Source organism: Alligator mississippiensis, chromosome 1 (assembly GCF_030867095.1).
Source record: "Alligator mississippiensis isolate rAllMis1 chromosome 1, rAllMis1, whole genome shotgun sequence".
Lineage (NCBI taxonomy): Eukaryota > Metazoa > Chordata > Crocodylia > Alligatoridae > Alligator > Alligator mississippiensis.
The window spans coordinates 419,385,921-419,406,019 of NC_081824.1; the positions used below are offsets into that span (position 1 = coordinate 419,385,921).

Below are 20,099 nucleotides of genomic sequence, written 5' to 3' on the forward strand. Positions count from 1 at the left end.
CACAGCAGCCACTTTTCATTTCAATGCTCTTCAGATTCATTTTACATGCATTTTTTTGTTGTATAGACACTTTTTTCTAACTCATGATACAAATAAGAGAGCTATGTCTTTTCGTACTTAAGTGGCATGCTCAAACAGAGAAGGCCTCCAACTCTATTTATTTCTTAGCCAAATAACATTTTCTGACACAGTCCAAATTAGTATCCTTTCTATCCTATCCCCATCTTCAAAGCTAGCTGCTTTAGTTCTATCTTAACAACTTATCCCTGACTGACAGTGTCACCTGGAGTGAGTATATGGAGATAGAGCTCTTACAGAAATTCTCTCTGAACCATAATTTCAACTCTGTATGAGCCAGGACTGCTTCATAGATTTGTCACAATCTGTCACAGACATGGTTATAAAAGATTTTTCACATGCTTACATTACTATAATAATAAATGTCAGACATTTATTTGCTTTGCCATAAATGGTACATATAACAAAATTTTGGATGATTGTAGACAAATGAAACCATTAACTTTTTGTCCTAAATGTTCAGGTTTCCTGAGCAGTGTTCTACAGTCACTATTGATGAGTATCACTACTCATATGTCTATCCTCAGAAATTGTGAGAAAAGTCCTATCTATCTCCTGCCTAATACAGATGTATTTTTAAAAGAATTCACCTTCTGACTCTCTACCGAGGATGTACAAATGAGATGCTTCAAAGACTTCTTGGCTAAGTTTGGAGCAATTTACCTGGGAATAAGAAATGGCACATCCTTGACTGTGAGGTAACACTCTCTACTCCACTTGATTTTTTAGAAAGTACCAAATAATTTTTGTGAAAACTTGCCAAAATATTCAGCCTTAAGCAAACACCTGGCATGGAAATGTTCATCATGAACAGTTACTGCTTGACAATGTCCAAAGCAATGGAAAACAGTTTTAAAATGAGAAGTGGCATATAGAGTTGGTTTATATATATATGTGTGTGTGTGTGTGTGTGTGTACATGTATACAGGCCAGTGTGTGTGTATGTTCATGTGTGTGTTGATATACACATATACATATGTGTGTATATGTATGTGTATGCATGTTTATATGTCTATGTGTATGTCTGTGTATATGTACACACACACATGCACACACACATAAAATACATATACTATTGGCCTCTATACATGTACACGTACATATATGTGTACATATTCTGTTCTGGATTCAGTGAAAATTCATAAACCCAAGCTGTTTCAGTGAAGTAATTTTGGGGTCAAATAACCAGCATTTCTAATGAACATTTTTTTGTTGGAAAATTTCTGAACAGTTCTAATGATAATATGGGTGTGTATGTTTATGATATAGCCGAATAGCAACATTTCCATAACCACACATTTGTTCTGTCTGTTCTCCAAAATATTGAACCTGGACTACTGCTAGACAGAGAATAAAAATATAGAAGGAGAGGGAGAGCCACTGCTATTCCTCTTGACTGATGATATTTAAAAAATGTAGTCCCATATAATTTGAAATACTGGTTTACATTTTGTGTGAATGAAGCTGCTTCTCTTAAGGAGGCAATACAGTCTCACACTGCTAAGTTTACATTAACCTTCTGACAAAGTACTATATTGTATGCTGCTAAGATGCTGATGCTAGCGCATGAAATGCTTTTGTCTGACAGTTCCAGAAAGTCCAGAAATATACAAATGGAATTAATTTGGTGTACACGGCTGCTATAGGCCAGTGATATATGACTCAGTTTGGTCAATACCTTCTCTTAGAAAAAAATCCTAAAGCTGATGTTTATTAATTGTAAACTAGGATTTAGGGTCCAATTCAAGTTCCAATGAACCCAACAGCAAACTTCCATTAGCTTGAATGGGAGCAGAAACAAACTCCATGTTATGAAGTCTGAATTTAACCATTGGATTTTCTCCGTGTAAGGGCTGAATAAGGCCAGAGTATTAAGGACTTTGAGACCGAGCCATTGGGCCATGTTAATTGAGCCAGTATCTGCTGAGTGAGGTTGACCCTAAATCAAGACTTTAATTTTGTGGAGTTAGCACAGTTTTGATTTTCATTTTCATTTTATGTTAATTGTTTATTATTATTTTCTTGCGGGTATGGGGGGTGGCAAAGATGGGGGAAAGAAGGGAGGAAACACATGAGAGACCCATGCTAGAAAAGCCAATAGCTCAGTCCTTGTAACACTCAGATGCTTTGATAGATCCAAATTCAAGTCTCAGCTCCTACTGGCATCTTCAGAGGTCAGGAAGTTAATCTGAGTTAGCCTGTGCAAAAGAAAACAAATAGCAGAAGGTACTTTCACCACATGGATAAAAAGAAAAAGGAAAACAAGTGGGGCTGTTGTGCAATAAGGACTGCAGATTAGAACCTCAGGGACAGATCCAGGGATGGTGTGGTGGAGTGGCTGCACCCCTCCCTTTAGCTAGATTGTGCATGTGGGGCCAGGTTGGCACAAAGTAGGAACTGGGCGTGTGGGGCAGGAGCAGCACAAATAGGATCTGGATGTACAGGACCCACTACAGGTGCTGACCCTGTGGATCTAGGCCACAGATCAGCTCCATGCCACTTATATAGCCCATGGTGCCAAAAGTTTAAGCACCACTGTCCTAGAAAACCTGAAAAAGCAAATAGCTTGTTGAATATTCACTCAGCCATTTGTAGAGCTAGCTTAGAAACCAAACATAATTATTTGTAAATAATATTTGAAGAAAGAGAGAAAACATTTGTAAGCTCAGTTATTTGAACAGTTTTACTTGAGAACCATTTTTCTGGAAATGGAAAACCAGGGCCAGATGCTCTTTCTTTTTTTGCAAGTAGTTCTATATAAAGAGAAATGTGCTATACTCTCAGTGATATTTTTCCAGTGTTAAAAAAAGTTATCATTGTCAAATACTCCTGAAATATATGAAATCTCTTCTAGGTAGTATGAAAAGGTTGGTAGGGTATTTCTTTTTTCCCCTTAACTCCTGACCGTAAAAAAGCAGATTGCTGTATCTGCATAATGCCCCATCAAAGTTAATATTTTCTGCTTGACTGTTCCATATTGCAGAATCAGAGTCTTAATTTGTGAGATATCCTGAAAATGTGCTTTGCAGAGCATGTTAAATGAAGCCTGTTTTGAGAGGTTTGTATTATGACTTCATTAATTATCAGACTTTATTGTAACTCACCCTGATTGGATAACTGATATGAATACGATCTTTCAAGATGCAAATGAACTGCTATCTCATTAAAGCATGGTTTTTTTAGAGGTGGAAGGAGGAGGGGGGAAGTGGAGCATTAAATTCCTGTAGGTAATTTTAGCCCTGTACTGAGTGGTGCTTGTACTTTTGAATATTTCAGTTAATCCTTTTTTTTGTTCTATATTGTATGAAGGCAGACAAATCTGTATTCAGCCTTTCAAAATAAATGAAGGTATATTCAGAGAAACCATTTCTGAAATACCTAATTAATAAATGAAAAGAGAATATATTTTGACACCCACAGACTAAGAGTCAGTCAGTGCATCTACATGTGCAAATAATACAGGATCAGTTTACTCTAGAGTAAACTACTCTAGAGTAAACTGTCCCAGATATGCGTCTACATGTACAGGGACACAGGAGCAGATTTGGTGCTCCTAGCAGCAGACATCTCCTGCTCCCTGTGGCCCTGCACTGGGAACCTGCAGCTGCCAGGGGGAGCTCTAAGCTTCCCCTGGGTGCTAGCCCAGAGACTGGCAGGGAGCACTGGGCTGGAAGACATCTGTCTCCTGGTGGGGACTGGGACATTGCTCCCTGCCCCCTGGAGTTGACTGCTGCTGGGGTGGGCTCTGCCACCAGAGCCTGGGTGGGGATAGTGTTCCCCTGCCCTCACAGCAGGGAGCTCCCAGCCCCTGCTTCCTGATGGCATTTAGGGAGGGAGGTCTAGGAAGTTCTTATCTCCCAGTGCCAGTCTCACGGTTGCAGGGCCTGGGCTGGGAGATCGTCATCATATAATACTCAGGCCTTATAAGAATTTCCCATTCAAGCCCCACAACCCTGGAACTTGGGTGGGAGATAAGAATCTCCCAGCCTGGGCCCCACAAACACAGAGCTCAGCCTCAGCCATAAGAATCTCCCAGCCCCTGCTCCCCAATCGTGATCAGGAAGTGGGGACTGAGAGGTCCCAGATGCCAGTGCACAGGAACTTTGTCCCTGCCTGCGCTTCAGTGGTGGAGCCTTCCCTGGCAGCAGGTAGCTCCAGGGGGCAGGGAACAATCTCCTGCCCCCTGATGACTGGCTGACTGGGAGCACATTTGATCCCAGTTGCCTGTCTACACATGCTGTACTGTGCACTATGTGAGAATAAATTTGCTACTTGTATTTACTAGCAAATTTACTTGTGATTTGAGCAAATTACTGTGCAGTCGGCATGTGCACGTGTAGACAGTGCCATGTCCTATGCAGTAATCTCAAGTGGTGTCCCATGTAGACACACCCAGTGCCAATTTAAGGCTCTATTACTTTTTAAAATATATTTTAACTGGTGGTGGGCTGAAAAGAATCTTGGACTCTTTTCAAATTGAATTCGATTGGCTTCATTTTGCTCTGAAAACTTAAATTTGCAGCATGTAAGTCCAACACAGAAGCAGATTCTGATGACCTTCCCTAAGGTCACCTACAGCTCTAGTGCCTAATTTGCTAATTTTCTGATCCTTCAAGGGACCCAGGACTTCCTGTGAGATGCACAATTCCCTTAGCTCCCCCCCAACTCTTTCACCCAGAATCAGCTTTCAGGATCTCTTTTTCCTGGTCACTGGTATGTTCCACAAAGTTCCATGTCAGAAGGATAGGGCCGTATGCAGACCTCAATGATGTCAAGTTAAACACTCCCTAGACTTTAATGTTTGGATGTAACACAGGGTAGAATTTGACATAATATATGTTGACTTCCTAGATGTGATGTATGTCTTACAGTTCCTTAAATTCCTATTTTAGTGCAAACCACTTTGCCTCCTCAGCATCCTTTTTCTGAAATGCACTGCTGTTATAGATCAGATCTGCGGAGTCTGTGGAAGATTAAGTTAGTTAGAAATCCTAAAGTAATTAGAATTTATGTTTGCTTAGCTCTGCATTTTGCTTTGTGGATTATTGGCATGCCTCCTGCTTCTTTTTTCCACCTCTTCATTGAAACCATTCTGCAAAGATTCCACATTGGTTCTTAAGTTCTAGGAACAAATCTCTGGGAACCAGCAGCTTCAAGTTAAAATTCTGACTTCACTTGGGTCCCCAGCTCACTGAGCCCAACCTCTGGTATCTTTTATGATGTGTGTACATCACAGCCCCTGCAGAACTCAGAGGAAACGATCTCTTCCTTATTTGTTCTTTTTGCAGAAGAACACATTCTCTATCTGAATAATGATGTTGGGATTTGTACCTGTAAGTCTGTAACAAAGGTATACACATATGCATACACACCATATATTTAAATGGCAAGACACTTAGCAACATGCATCCTAATATACCTGTAGAGAGGAGCAAGGCTTAAAGGCTAGGTACAGACATTCAAAAAGCCCAAGACAGAATCAATCTAAGCTACGTGGTTTTCTGTAAGCAATGTTGTCTGTACTGGTAGCAAACAGGACACACATTCACCTTTTAGTGGGGGGCAGGAATCTTGGACTGGGTTCCACCATTTTTAAACCAATCTGTGTGTGCACCAAACTTCTGTTCTGTTATGGGTATATATTGGTTTCTGACCATTTATACCATTAAAAGTGCTTAATGTCTGTACTTTGCCAAAGAGATAGTTTTGTACTCTATATGCACCTTTAGTCAATACATGAAATCAGCATGGTGCAATAAACTCCGGTAAAGTTTGTGCCAGAGTTGATTGCTTCTGAGGACAGCGTTTACATGTACACCCAGGACTGCAGCACATTGAACTAGGTTGGAGCAGCCCTGGCTGGCAGAGGGACCTGGGGGTTGCTGTTCTGCCCTGGCTCAACATGCTGCAGAGGGACTTGCTGGAGCCATGAGGGTGCTACAGCGTGAGACTAGCCAGCAGTTAGCCCTCACACTTCAGTACCCTCATGCTGCAGCCATCCCTGTCACAGTCTACACGTGCATTGCAATGGAGTAAATAACTCCGCCATATTATTTAGTTAGTACTGCCCAACAGTACTTGTATCAGGCATTACTAACCTATAGCAAATTTAATTAGAATCATAGAAAGTTTGGGTTGGAAGGGACCTCAGGAAGTCATTTAGTCCATCGCCTGCTTTAAGCAGGACCATCCCCACCTAGATCATCCCAGCCAAAGCTTTGTCTATCCAGGTTTTGCAAACCACCAAGGGTGGATCCTCCACCACCTCACTGGGTAACCTCTTCCAGTGTTTTACTACTCTTCTAGTGAGAAAATTCTTCCTAATATCTAACCTAAACTTCCCTTGCTGCAACTTGAGACTGTTTCTCCATATTCTATCCTTTGCTACCACTGAGAACAGTCCAGCTCCTTCCTTTTTCAAACCCCCTCTCAGGCAGTTGAATGCTACTGTTAAGTTCCCTCTAAGTCTCCTCTTCTCCAGACTAAATAAGCCCAGTTCCCTCAGTCTTTCCTCATAAGTCATGTTCCCCAGCCCCCTCACCATTTTTGTCACCCTCCGCTGGACTCTCTCCAATTTGTCCACTTCCTTTCTGTACTGGGAGGCTCAAAACTGAACACAGTACTCCAGGTGCAGCCTCACCAGTGCTGAACAGAAGGGAATAACCTCTTCCCTTGACCTACTGGCAACACACCTACCATTGCAGCCCAGTATGTCATTAGCCTTTTTGGCAACAAGGCACACTGCTGGCTCATATTCAATGTATTGTCCACTGTAACCCCAAGGTCCTTTTCTGCAGAGCTGCTGCCAAACAAGTCGACCCCCAGCCTGTACTGGTGCATGTGATTATTCTGTCCTAAGTTCAGGCCTTTGCACTTGTCCTTGTTGAATCTCATTAGGCTCCTTTTGGCCCAATCCTACTCTCTAGTGTACCTACTACTCCCTGCAGCTTGGTGTTATCTGCAAACTTGCTGAGGGTGCACTCTATGCCATCTTCCAGGTCGTTGATGAAGACATTGAACAAAACTGGCCCCAGGACCAGCCCCTGGGGCACTCCACTTGATACCGGCTGCCACAAGCCATTGATTACTACCCTCTGAGCCTGAAGCTCTAGCCAGTTTTCTATCCACCTTACAGTCCATTCATCCAGCCCATACTTCCTTGGCTTGCCTGGGAGAATGTTGTGAGCGATGGTATGAAAAGCCTTGCTAAAATCAAGGTACATCGTATCCACTGGTCTTCCTGCATCCACAGCACCCGTCATCTCTTCATAGTAGGTAATCGGGTTGGTCAGGCATGACTTGCCTCAGGTGAATCCATGCTGACTGTTCCTAATCACCTTTTTCTCCTCCAAGAGCTTTGAGATGGATTCCTTGAGGATCTGCTCCATGATTTTTCCATGGACTGAGGTGAATCTGACTGGTTTGTAATTCCCTGGACCCTTCTTTTTTCCCTTTTTAAATATGGGCACTATGTTTGGCCTTTTGCAGTCATCCGGGACCTCTCCTGATCACCATGAGTTTTCAAAGATGATGGCCAATGGCTCTGTAATCACACCAGCCAGCTCCCTCAGCACTCTTGGGTGCATCCCATCTGGCCCCATGGACTTGTACATGTGCAGTTTTTCTAGGTAGTCCCTAATCTGTTCTTTCATCACTGGTGACTGCTCACCTCCTCCCCAAACTGTGCTGCTCAGTGCAATAGTCTGGGATCTGACCTTGCCTATGAAGACAGAGGCAAAAAAGGGCATTGAGCACTTCAGCCTTTTCTGCATCCTCATTCACAAGGTTGCCCCCACCACTCAGTAAGGGACCTACACTGTCCCTGATCCTCCTCTTGCTACTGACATACTTGTAAAAACCCTTCTTGTTATTCTTCACATCCCTGAAGCTGCAACTTCATCCCTGCATGCCTGAGCAATGCCTTTATGTTCTTCCCTAGTAATTTCCTTTTTGTGATTTAGTTTACTGAAATGTTCCCTGCTAAGCCAAGCTGGTCTTCTGCCATACTTCCTAGTCTTCCTGCACATCAGGATGGTTTGTTCCTGCACTCTTAGTAAGGTTTCTTTAAAGTTGACTCTGAGCTAATAGCTCCTCACATGTAGAAGGAGACGCTTCACTGCAGAGCTAATTAGGTAACTCCACAGAAAGTGTCTCTTGAAGATGCCCTACTATGACTCACTCAAGTATTTTATAGCATTCAGCAGGGCCCTGCATTGGTAACCAAGCTGTCCTCATTAATTATAGTTAGTTCCTCTTAAATCAGCCTCAAGCTAATCTTTCCTTGCCCCAAAGGATACAGACTGAAAGACAAATATTTAGGAAAATGACAATTTGTTCTTATCAGCTTCAGCAGAAAGGCTACCCTTTGATTGTATTCTCCCCTCTTTCCCTGGTCAAATAAAGAGGTTGAAGTTGCATTATTCTGTATTACAGAGGCTCTCAATTTTATTGATCCAACGTGCAACCTCTGGATCTGGAAGTCATCTAGCCAGATCTGTAAGACAGCACTTTGCACTTGGTAGCTCTAAATATACCATCTTCTGACCCAGAAGTACCTGGGCTCAATAGATCAGGGCTTTGTATGTCTGCTTCTCCACAGCACTGACTGTTTTGTATGTAGTGCAGCACTAAGGTAGCTATACAGCTTCCTGTTAAGGTGGTAAGATGCATAGTAGTGCATTTTCTCAGCAAAATGCTGTTTGAAACTATGAGGATATTTAGAGCAAGTTTGGTTGGCCTGCATTCTCTATATACTTTTGCAGCCCACCTACAGTATCTTATGGCCTAAGAACAACAACATAGACATTTCAGAAAACTTGAGTTGCGCAATGGCCCATCAAAAATGGAAAAAGCTCTTCAACAGATACAAAATATTTTTGTTAAGTTATCCTAATACAGTAAGAAATTATCAGGCCACTAAACTACTCTGCTCATTTTAAACCATAGGTATCTCTGTAGCATCTAGTTTCACTGTGACATAACCTTCTCTGATGTAACCCCAGATAAACTAATTGGGTTGGATATGAATCTAACCCATTAACTTTTTCACTATTCCTTGGGGAGAGTTACCAACTCTCTCCCCTTCCAAATAAGATGGGAAGAGAGGGATTTTTCCCCCCTAATAAAAAAATATTAGTAATAAAAGTAAATTAATTCAGGGACATTCCATGACCTAAAATGTGAACAGCTCAACATCAAAGTTGTTGCTGAATGAAATGAGATCCAGCACATACCTTCTGGCCATTTCTCCATCTGATCACGCACAAAAATACCTATAAGTGACTCTAATTTTTGGGACATGTTCTAGGCTTCAGTGGAAGAGCCTTAATAACAAAACCTTTAAAAGCATGATTTAAAGGGAGATTATAGATTGCATATTGTTGCAGGCAGAGGGATCTTTTTCCTGCTGCTATTTATGCTGATCAAAAGGAACAGCTTCATCTGCTGGGTGGGGATAGTCTATAACTTGAAGCTGTATCAGAAATAAGAGAGTCTTAGAGAGCTGGATTTGAGGAGAAGGGAACAGCAGGAATTGGAAGGGTGTAGTAGTGATGATGGGGAAGAACATAAAGTGAAGTTGTGGGTGAGAAAGGAACAGCAACTCAAAGGAAATTATGGCAGTGAAGGAAAAATCACAGACCTGAAAGGAAATGGTAGGGTAGTGCTAGGGCAGGGGTAGGCAAAATATGGCACATGGGCTGAATCTGGGCCACCAAGGGATTTTGTCCAGCCCCTGGCAGATCCTGCAGCCCTGTCCAGCCCAGGCGCAGGTGGCAGCTGGGGCTGTGGCACATGCGGCTAGTCCTGCTGTCTCTGGGCTCACAGCACGACTGTGGCAGCATGGTGGCCAGACTCACTTCCAGCTGTTGTCACTGCCAGACCAAGTCCTGCTTCCCAGATGCCCCAGCAAGTCCACCCTGCACCCACTTCCAGGGGCAGGACCCACACAGGCAGGGCTCATGGCCAGGAAGATGGGATGGGGTCATGAGTGGGCAGGGAGTGGTGTTTGGGAACAGGACGGCCAGGTGAGGCCAGGCTGATGGGGAGGGATCTTAAAGTGGTGACAGTGTGGGACCAGGGCCTCATGATCCCAGCCCTGGTGATGTCTGCCTACCCATCACACTCCTGGATGCCACTCCCTGCCTGCCCGTAGCCCCATCCTGGCTGAGCATGGAGCAGAGCCATGATCCGTTGTCCACATGCCCCTATGGTGGGCACTGGTTCTGTGGACAGGAGCATGTCAGGAGTGGATTGTGGCTCTGTCCTGGGCTCCAGCCCTGCACTATCACTGCCCCACAATCCTGGGGTCTGCTCAGAGGACCCACGCAAGCAGGACACGCGGTCAGGCAGATGGGATGGGGCCACTTACTCCGTTTTGATAAGTGTTGTGGAACTGTGGTGACCCAGCCCACAACAGCTCACCAAAATTCCCTATGTGGTCCACAGACCCAAATAATTGCCCACCCCTGTGACAGAGGAACAAAGTCCCAGTGTAGGAGCAGCAGAATTAAGGACTGGAGAAAGCAGAGATGTTCCCATACCACCTTCCCTTAGCCATCTGGTTCCACCTATGTCAGAAGCAGGGCACTGCACCATGTGAACCCTGGGTCTGATGCAATCTGGTATTTCTTGTGTTCCAAGAAGGAAAATATATTTAGAAAAGAAGGTGCACAATGCAATGAGAAGCATACATTTTGGACCCTGATCCTCATCTTACAAAAATAGCAATATATATGAAATTTTTTCTTATGGCTCAAACCCTGGTTATTTTACACTTGTATTACTTCAGAGGGTTTTCTCTCTATCAAATCCCCGCAGCTTTTTTTATTATCTCCTGGCTGTACACATCCTCTCATTCTCTAGACCCATAGGGATTTTTTATTTTTCTACTTGAGCTAAATGGCATAAGTCTTTTCCAGGAGTACATCAATGATACTCCATAATGGGACAGAAGGTTAAATAAATGCTTCACCACTCCTTACTGGCTGAGAAGGTTAATTTTGTAGAATGTCCTGTTGCTACCTAAAGACAAGAGGCTAGGAGTTTCATTTTCCTCTTAGCACTCTGTACTTTTCTTATGCATGACTTCATTTAGAAGTTTGTGGTGCACCTATACCCCTGCTATCCAGATACCTTTATGTTTCCCTTAAAACCAATACAAAATGTTAATTATCTTTAGCAGGTGGTTCAGATTAATCATAACTTCATGGTTCACATAGTATTACCTTGCCTCCATGGCTGGTAGGATTTTTTACATTCAGTGTAGCTTATAGTTTCTAAAGGCAAGGTAATCAAAGTAAAAATGTGTTGAGTTAGAGACTGAGATTTGATAGTTTGGTTTCAAGGACATGCAAAATAAGGCAATTAACATGTATTTAATTTTAAAGCTAGATTAAGTTTATAGGCCACAAGCCATTGCCCACTGAAATCAGAACAAATCCCTCTAGGACTTCACTTTTCTATGTACTGAGGTTTTATGATATACCCTGTAGTAATAACAGCTATATTATCCCTCAGTGGGAAACCTGGGAGGCATTTAGCTTCAGAAGGGTATAGGGTTTCTCAAAGAACCATGGATACCTTCTGTGAATTTGGAGAGGGAGACGTGGCTTATAGCTTGGCCTACTTCACCTGCCTTTCTGTTGAGTTGCTTTGGGAGTGGGCATGGAGATCATCTCTGCAACAGTGTTTTTTGTTTTTGTACTCCCCTTTCCACACACCGTTGAATGTAATGGAGGCACATTGGTAGGTTATGGACAACAAAAATAACCAATTACATGTTGTCCTGGTAGAAGGAACAGCTTTTTACATAGTCTTACATGGGTGAGTTATGCAGGTCTTCTGTAATCTTTCTAAAACTTTTACATGGTGTCCTAGTTTCAGGGATTTGCTTTTGAGTCAAAATGAGGTGAAAAAATAAACCATAACCGTGACTGCTAGGTACTGTTCCTTGGGGTTTATCCATAATTTAAGCTTATTATGCAAATGAATGCATTTAAGTCTTAACTGTAGCTTACGCATCAGACTTGGTAATGGAGGGTTCATACAGCTATTGCCAGAGCACAGTAATTCAATAGCTAGAGAGACAGTTGATTCAAAATCCCAGGTCCAAGCACTCTTAGACTTAGGGATCTGAACTGTGAAAATTGGAGATCCATGTCAGGTTTGCTGGAATATGTTAGGAAGAAGTGGAGTCTATTGGAGTGGTAACTGGACTGGAAGTAGGGAGTGTGAGATGTTTGCCTTGACTGCTAGTCAAATTTGACCTTAAGTTAGTCACTTCATCTCTTTTCTAACTTGTGTTTTCCCCTCCCACAATTTGTCTATGATGTGCATTTTACAAATTCTTCAAGACAGACTGCCTCTATGTCTTTGTATATAACTTAACACAATGAATTCTAGAAGCTAATGTATTACATATTTTCATTAATATGATAAACTTTATGCCAGGAATACGTAACTGATCCATACTTCTTTTTTTTTTTTTTTTGAATTGCAGAGACAAAGTATTAGCATGGCATAAAATATGGCCCAGTTCTACTACAAGAGAAGTGTTAATGCCCCCTACAGAGATCGTATCCCTCTTCGTATAGTGCGAGCAGAGTCTGAACTTTCACCTGCAGAGAAAGCCTATCTGAATGCTGTTGAGAAAGGAGATTACGCCAGTGTGAAAAAAGCTCTGGAAGAAGCTGAAATTTATTTCAAGATCAATATTAATTGTATTGATCCCCTTGGAAGAACTGCTCTCCTTATTGCAATTGAAAATGAGAACCTTGAGCTCATTGAACTGCTCTTAAGCTTTAATGTTTATGTTGGAGATGCTCTACTACACGCTATACGCAAGGAGGTAGTTGGAGCTGTGGAACTGTTGCTAAACCACAAAAAGCCCAGTGGGGAGAAACAGGTACGCATAAAATTTTACCTTGCTCCTGATTTGCAAATCTGTTTCTGTAGGAAAATGAAAAAGATTGCTAAAATATACTCCTCTCCCTCCACCCCCAAAAAAGTTAAAATAAATGACAAGTTCAAATTTAGCCTCTGGTGTTCTAAGCATGACTTGGACCATTTTCATTTCAGTTTGAATGTCTTTTTCTTTACCATCGGTTATTTTAAGCAAAAGATAATATAAATGATGCTAATTTTGAGTTTAGGGTGAGAAGGCTTTCCATTGAGAGCAAGTGGGTTTGTTAACGTCTGACACATGAAAACTCATATAAATCTTTAAATATTAATTCTACATATGATTTTTTAAAATTCTGTGGTGAAAGAGTTTTTCATACATATTAGAGCAAAATTCTGCTTCATAAAGAATTCCCAGTCAGGCTAAAGAGAAATCGGTGGTGATATTCTAGTCCCATTGAAATCCATGACAAAATATCCACAAAGTCAGGGGTTCACTCTCATCATGGAAAGTATCTGTCCCTCTGTCCCAAATCAACATGAGGCATGGCCTCTGTGGTCAGAACCTCAACCTCATATCTTTGTATGGGTGGTAGAATATTTTGTATCTTGGCCCCTTTTCAAAAGGAAAATCATGTATGTATTATAAGAATCACCAGTTAAGAGTCAAGGGAAAGAAACTGTACTATACCTTCGTCTGTGAATGCTTGTAGCTACTGTAGGTATTTAAACAGAAAATATCCTCTAAATCTTCTGCCATTTCAAAACCCTATTGAAATAGGTGGGCTGTAGCCCATAATTTCTGACTTCTTTTTGAATCCTGCAGCATGAAAAGCTCTATTGTAAGATTGTATTCTATTCTTGTCTATTCCAATTTCCATATATTGTAGGTACTGTATTAACGCATGTAAATGAATAGTGTGTTGAAACAAGTGGAACATTTTAACAGGCAGTGCGTACAATATTACACAATGCATAAAATATCATTTAATTGCAGTATCTTTACTTGTCGTGGGTATAATTGCAGGTAATAGGCAAAAAGTATATATTTTTTGGTAATAAAGTACTAGGAACTCTATGAGAGAGAATGCAGTATGTTGGGCTTCATGACTTCTTTCTTTCCTAATTGATAAAAGCATAACATCTTTATGGAGTAACAAATTTGTCCCAACAAAAGTGCATGAACACTAGATTCATTTTATGCTTGCCTCTTTTCATTATAGCTCAGTCTATTGCATGGCTTATTTGAACAGGGAATACAGTTTGCTGAAGAGAAGATGATTTTGTGGTAAAGCCACTAGCATGGGATTAGAACGTTTGGGTTTAACACTCCATTCTGGTTAAGACTCCTTGGGAGCATTTACATATGTGCTTTACTGCAGAGTTGACTAATTGGCTCCACAGTAATGCATCACTGTCTATATGTGTGGCACTATTAGGCTGCAATAAACTAATTAACTCTGCTGTAGGATAGGACTGTCCAACACAAATACTATCCTACAGTGGAGTTAGTTACTCTGTTGCAATGCACATGTAGACAGTGCCCAGAGCTGGCTGGGTCACAAGGGTGATACAGTGCAGGGGCTACCTGCTGGTTAGCCCTGTACTGTAGCACCCTTGTATTACAGCCAGCCCCTCCACAACATGTTGAGCCAGGGTGGAGCAGCTCTGGGCTGGCAAGCTGACCCCCCAGACCCTCTGCCGGGTGGGGCTGCACCGCTCTGGCTCAACTTGTGGTGGTCCTGGGCATACATGTAAATGCTGAGCCCAGGAACAATAAACTCTGGCACAAACTGCACCAGTTTGTTCCAGTGCATTAATATCATGTGTAGATGCACTCCCTGTGCCAAGTCACATGACCTTTAATTCCCCATCTGTAATTTGGGAGGAATCATATCTCTCCATCTCCTCTTCTCCATCCATATACTTCTTTGTCTCTTCTTTCTCTTTAGACTGTAAGATCTCCAGAACTAATTTTCCTGTGTATAGACATACAGTAGCTAGCATAGCGGTGCGATTGCACATATAGCAAGACAAATAACACATAATTTAGGTTAGTCACTATACAGCTTGCTGTTATGAATTTAGGCTACAACAGACATGTTAGAATAACATTTTGTGCATATATACTTTTTTACACATATAACTCCATAGCTAAAGTTGCAAGTCCACAAAAATCTCCAGCTAAAGGAAGAAAGTGGTGAATATAGGATTTTTAGTTCCTATATTTCAAATGTGAAAATAAATATTTCAAGTTAGATTGAAAGGTAATTTTTTCAATCTCTTGGGCATGTTGAAGCTGAAAAAGATTTGTTTCGGTTTGAATTTTGCTATGTCCAAGAAACTGTTTCTATTTCCATACTTTTAAAAATGGGTTTGGAATGGTTTTTTTAAACTAAATTTCAGGGAATTTTGAAACAAGGTGAATTTCAAACCAAATTAAAACATTTAATATAAAATATTGAAAAAAAACTCTATCAGGTTTTGAAGGGCATTTTTAAAAGTTTCTCAAAATAAATAATTGGGCAAAATGGACATTTTATTAAACGTTTCAGTATTTCTGACCCACTTTTTTTCTAGCTCAGAGTCTATCACCAAGGGTGCAGACAGAAGTGACAATTTTTGCCTGATTTGGGTACAGAAAAAGATCTATATCCATGACAAAACACAAATGCAGGGCTACAAACTGCTTTAAAATGGCCAATCGGGTGAAAATCTTAACCTTCGTTATGTAAGGGTTCAAATGAAGATGTTTCAAAACATAGCATCTTCTGTAACTTGTGTCTGCCTGATTGCCAGCCTGAGAGAAGTTTTCAGAATGGAAGCGGGGAAAAGGAGTGGAGGAAGTTTGGTCTAGAGTTGTTTCAGTCCCTGCTGGAGGGTAGGGTGGGTGTATCTGAGCCCCCTGGAGGGGGGCAGGGGGTTCCAATTCACCCACCCTACCCTCCAGCGCCAGCTGGGGAACCCCTAGAATGAGCTCTACTTTGTCTTTGGCCCCACTTCACTTCCTTATCCAATATGCAGACTCCATTTACCATGTGTATCTCAGTGGTTTGAACTGAATACCATTACATGAATATATTTAGTGCCATGGTATCTGGCACCTACTGATGAGGTATATATGTTTAATGGATTTGAATTCTGTGCTCCTTCTTTTGTCATTCAGTTCGTGAGTGAGGCTTTTGCGGCATGTATTAGAGCAATTCAGGAAAAGGTCATTTTTGTCACTTGCATTATATTTTCTAAACTGTTAGCTGCACCAGCTGCTGAAGCACATGTAATATAAAATAACACAATTTAGGATGTCTGGGTAGAGAAAGCTTATCCAAGTACTTCTAAATTATCAATTTTTCATAACCATATGTCTCAAATTAGCTGCCAAGATCCTATTCCCTGTTATCCTGAAGGATCATAGAATATTTTATTGAGAAAAAAACATTTTTTTTCACCCTTAGTATCCATAACTGGATGTTGTATCATGCTGTATTATGGACTGTATGCCTACCTATACAATGTAGTGGAGAGTATGTAAGTGATTTAATAGAATATAAGGCATAATTTTTAACGTCATGGTAAAGACTCTCTGTGTGATTGTGCACAACATATGGGCTTTAATTCACTGATATTTGGGTGACTTTTAATGTGGATGGCAAAAAACACATCCTTTATACCGAGGGCATCTCTCTATCAAAGTACAATTCCTTGCTCCTAATAGGAAGAGAAATCTAAAGCTGCCCAGTGAAGATGACACTAGGATTTTTTAGCACAGTCAAGACAATAAACTGTTAAACTTTAGGGAAAAAAATTCAAGCAACTTAAAATGAGATCCTAGAATAGAAGTATGGGGCAACCTTCCCAATGGGCATATACTATAATAGGCTCATCAATAACATAAATACTATATTTATTTGAATACAAAACAAGGGTTTTTCTCCCTGTCAGTGTGGGGGAAAAGCTCCTTGTTTATATTCACATACAAGGAAACCTCATTAAGTACATTGTCTATCATTAAACTTCTGCCAAAAGCACTATGTCTTCAGTAATGGAAACCAACTATGACGCTGATTAAATACGACCAACATTGAGTATGTCTTTAAAGTACGTGGCCCATATTGGGCAAACACACTGATGGGAGCCTATTTGGTTTTTTTGGCCCTTTAAAAAAACAACAGGTGGCTGTTCTCTCTAGAGGGAACTGGAACCAGGCCTAGAAACACTGCAATACTTTGTCAGCACTAGAAGAGCCAGAGCCATCCCCCACACTCTCCCCATGGTACCAAAAATGTCACATTTGATATTATCCAAAAGACTTGAGATGCTGATGGGAACTCTATCACAAAAATAGATTAGTGCAATCCGTCTGAATAAGATGGATGTTAGTGCCTGTTCCATGCAGTCCCCCTCACTGCTGAGATTTTTTCAAGTCATGGTGAGCCACTACATTGAATATATATTGACTTCCCATTCGCTCCCATAGCTGAGCTGTGCCTTTCTTTCCCATTTCCAATTATTCCTGTTTCACTAGCCTTATAATGTCTGAAAAACATCATGAAATTGGGCCCCAAACAGTTCACTCAGAATCCTGCTGTTGACCCCCTCTCTCAGCCTGTCACCTATGATTAGTATGATTCTGGTCTCCATGAGGTGGAGTCATACCGGATTACCTTGCACCTTGTCTGCATATACATTTTTGGAGAATCCCAGGACTCATGACAAGAACACCCAATTTCTGGCATGACTGGATGGAGGAGGGGGGGGGGGGGGGGCGGGTACTACTTAACACATGGATCCTTTGTGGTGATGGGTATTAAGAGTATACATACATACTGAGCAGTCCTGAGCTATGGAGACACCATTGCTGGAAATGCTGTTGACTCTTCTGGGGCCCAGCCTAATAAACTATATGGTAAATCATAAGCCTTTTGCCTTTGGACTAATATCATACCTTGTTCTGTTTAAAAATACATTTATGGAGTATGTGTGCTAAAACTTGCAGCAGTTTCAAAAGAAGGTAAAATGTATCAATTCTGGATGAACTAAGTCTATGGGTACCTGTAGTAATTTTCCAATAAGTGAATTCCTACAGGTCTGTTTATTTCAAGGTCAGTGCTTTAAAATTTGCTCCTCACTTACACATAATCAGGGAGAGTAGGGTCTGAGAGTAAGGGGGAGGGGGTGCTGCAGGGGGAAGAAGCTGGGGAGGGCAAGGGGGCTGTCTGACCCTCCCTAGATTTATCTTCCGTGCTGTAGCAGTAGGATGGACTCTATATGTAAATAGAATCTAATTACTGGGGGATCATCTTATCATAGAATGATAGAGAAGTAGGGCTTGAAGGGCTTCATGTGGTCCAACCCCTGCCTGAGGCAGGTTCATCCCTATCCAAATCATCCCATACAACCATAATCTATCTACATAAGACTACCATTGAGCCAGATATGACACACACCCAACACCCTAACCTTCCACAAGTAAAGCAGGGGAACCACAGCATCCAACCTTCTCCTCCTATAGAATGTTTTCTATTCATTTTCAAGAGATTCTGGGTAGAGGGCCATACCCCCCACTACAGAGGAAAGCAACCCACCTCCCTTCCCCCCCCGCCCAGTCTGTACAAATCTGAGCGTATGGTAAAATTCCTTCCTTACCCCGAATATGGTGATCAGTCTAATTCAGAGTGGAGGGGAAAGAACCTCTAGCCAGAAACCTCTGGCTTTGGTCCCAATGGGAGCATTGACACACCCCAGTCAAAGTCCCCAGGCTTGGCAGTAGTCAATACCCAGTGCTTCTGAGGAAGGCTTAAAAGCACTCTGACACATATAGCACTTTAACACATAATATGTTAAGGGCCAAAGAGCTGTTGCTGCTGGTAAATCTTTGATCTGAGTACAGAAAACAATCACAGCCCAGGACCTAGTGACTCTCAAAGAAGACAGTATTGCAGAGAAAATCTGCATACTGTATTTACACAGATCCACCGACCCTGAGAGCTATTTTTAGCCAATCATAGAATAAACTGTACAAAAATCATTCAAATCAGACGCCCAGAACTAATCAGCATGAAGACACCATTGCTGGAATTTGGAGACTGTGATTTGGAAAACACCCTGCAGTTGTACATCAATAACACCACAGCATCGTTTTGTTGTGACTGAGAGGATTCCATTTCAGCAATATGTCCTGTCATATTTTTAATCCATAACCAACCACTGTAAGATCAAGTTCATATGAACATATGACAGGGAGATGCCATATGTTCAACTCTTGCTTCCTTGCAGGATGTTCCTAATTACACCCACTGCTAGGTGATTAGGATGTAATCAGAAAAACGCTATAGACTACCTAATTGTGTTGTTATATTAAAGGGCTTAGTTTTCTTTCTAGCTGTTCTCACAATTTGATCATGCATCAGAACAGGAGGATTCATACATTGCCTGTTTTGAAGGAACTTCTTAACAATACACTTCCAAATGTTCTTTCCATAAAGCATAGGAAATTATCAGTATATAGCAGAGGCAGGGAGAGAGATTTAAAAAGCCTGATGTGATGACTTGTATACAAGAGTCCTACTAACAGCACGATCTGTTCCTCCACTCTGTTTTGAAAATGTCAGCAGTAGTCACTCATAAATTGCACTCTATCCATTAGGGATCAAGTGTGCTATTTGTTTTGAACATCTCTGACAAAAACTCATGAACTGTGTTCCACACTGTGGGCACCAAGTGTGCTGCTGCATAGCAGTCTTGCCGTTAATGAGTGTGGAGGAGGCATGAGGTGCCATTTTGTTGGGCTTGAAGAGGACAGCCTTGATGAAACTTGTGGGGGCACCACATTCATTTTTCTTCTTGCTAGCTGCCTAATTGGAAGCAGAGGGTTTTCTCCAGTAGTATCTGATTAATAAGAGTCCTCTGGCAGGTTTAGAATCCTGATAGACAGAAAGGGATGTAAGAGGCTGGGGGGTTAGTTCAGTTTGTTAATGCAGGAGACAAAGCAGCCAACTGCCATGGGCCGTCTTTTTCGTATAATCATTTTGATCGTCTGAGGCATGCAGTTGCTAGTTAGGAAGAGATATTCTGTGAAGATAGAGATGATTAATTATATACTGGATGGATTTGTGGCTGGA

General features: G+C 41.6%; 1 protein-coding gene across 2 annotated transcripts in view; it reads left to right on the plus strand.

The window, feature by feature from the left end:
• Positions 1-20,099, plus strand: part of TRPC4 (transient receptor potential cation channel subfamily C member 4) — a 229,582-nt gene that overhangs the window by 75,603 nt on the left and 133,880 nt on the right. For both annotated transcript variants that reach the window (XM_059713815.1, XM_006275347.4), the window contains one exon: positions 12,578-12,982. In XM_059713815.1, the coding sequence (XP_059569798.1) occupies positions 12,605-12,982 (378 nt within the window). In that variant the 5' untranslated portion in view covers positions 12,578-12,604. The remainder of the gene's footprint in view (positions 1-12,577; positions 12,983-20,099) is intronic.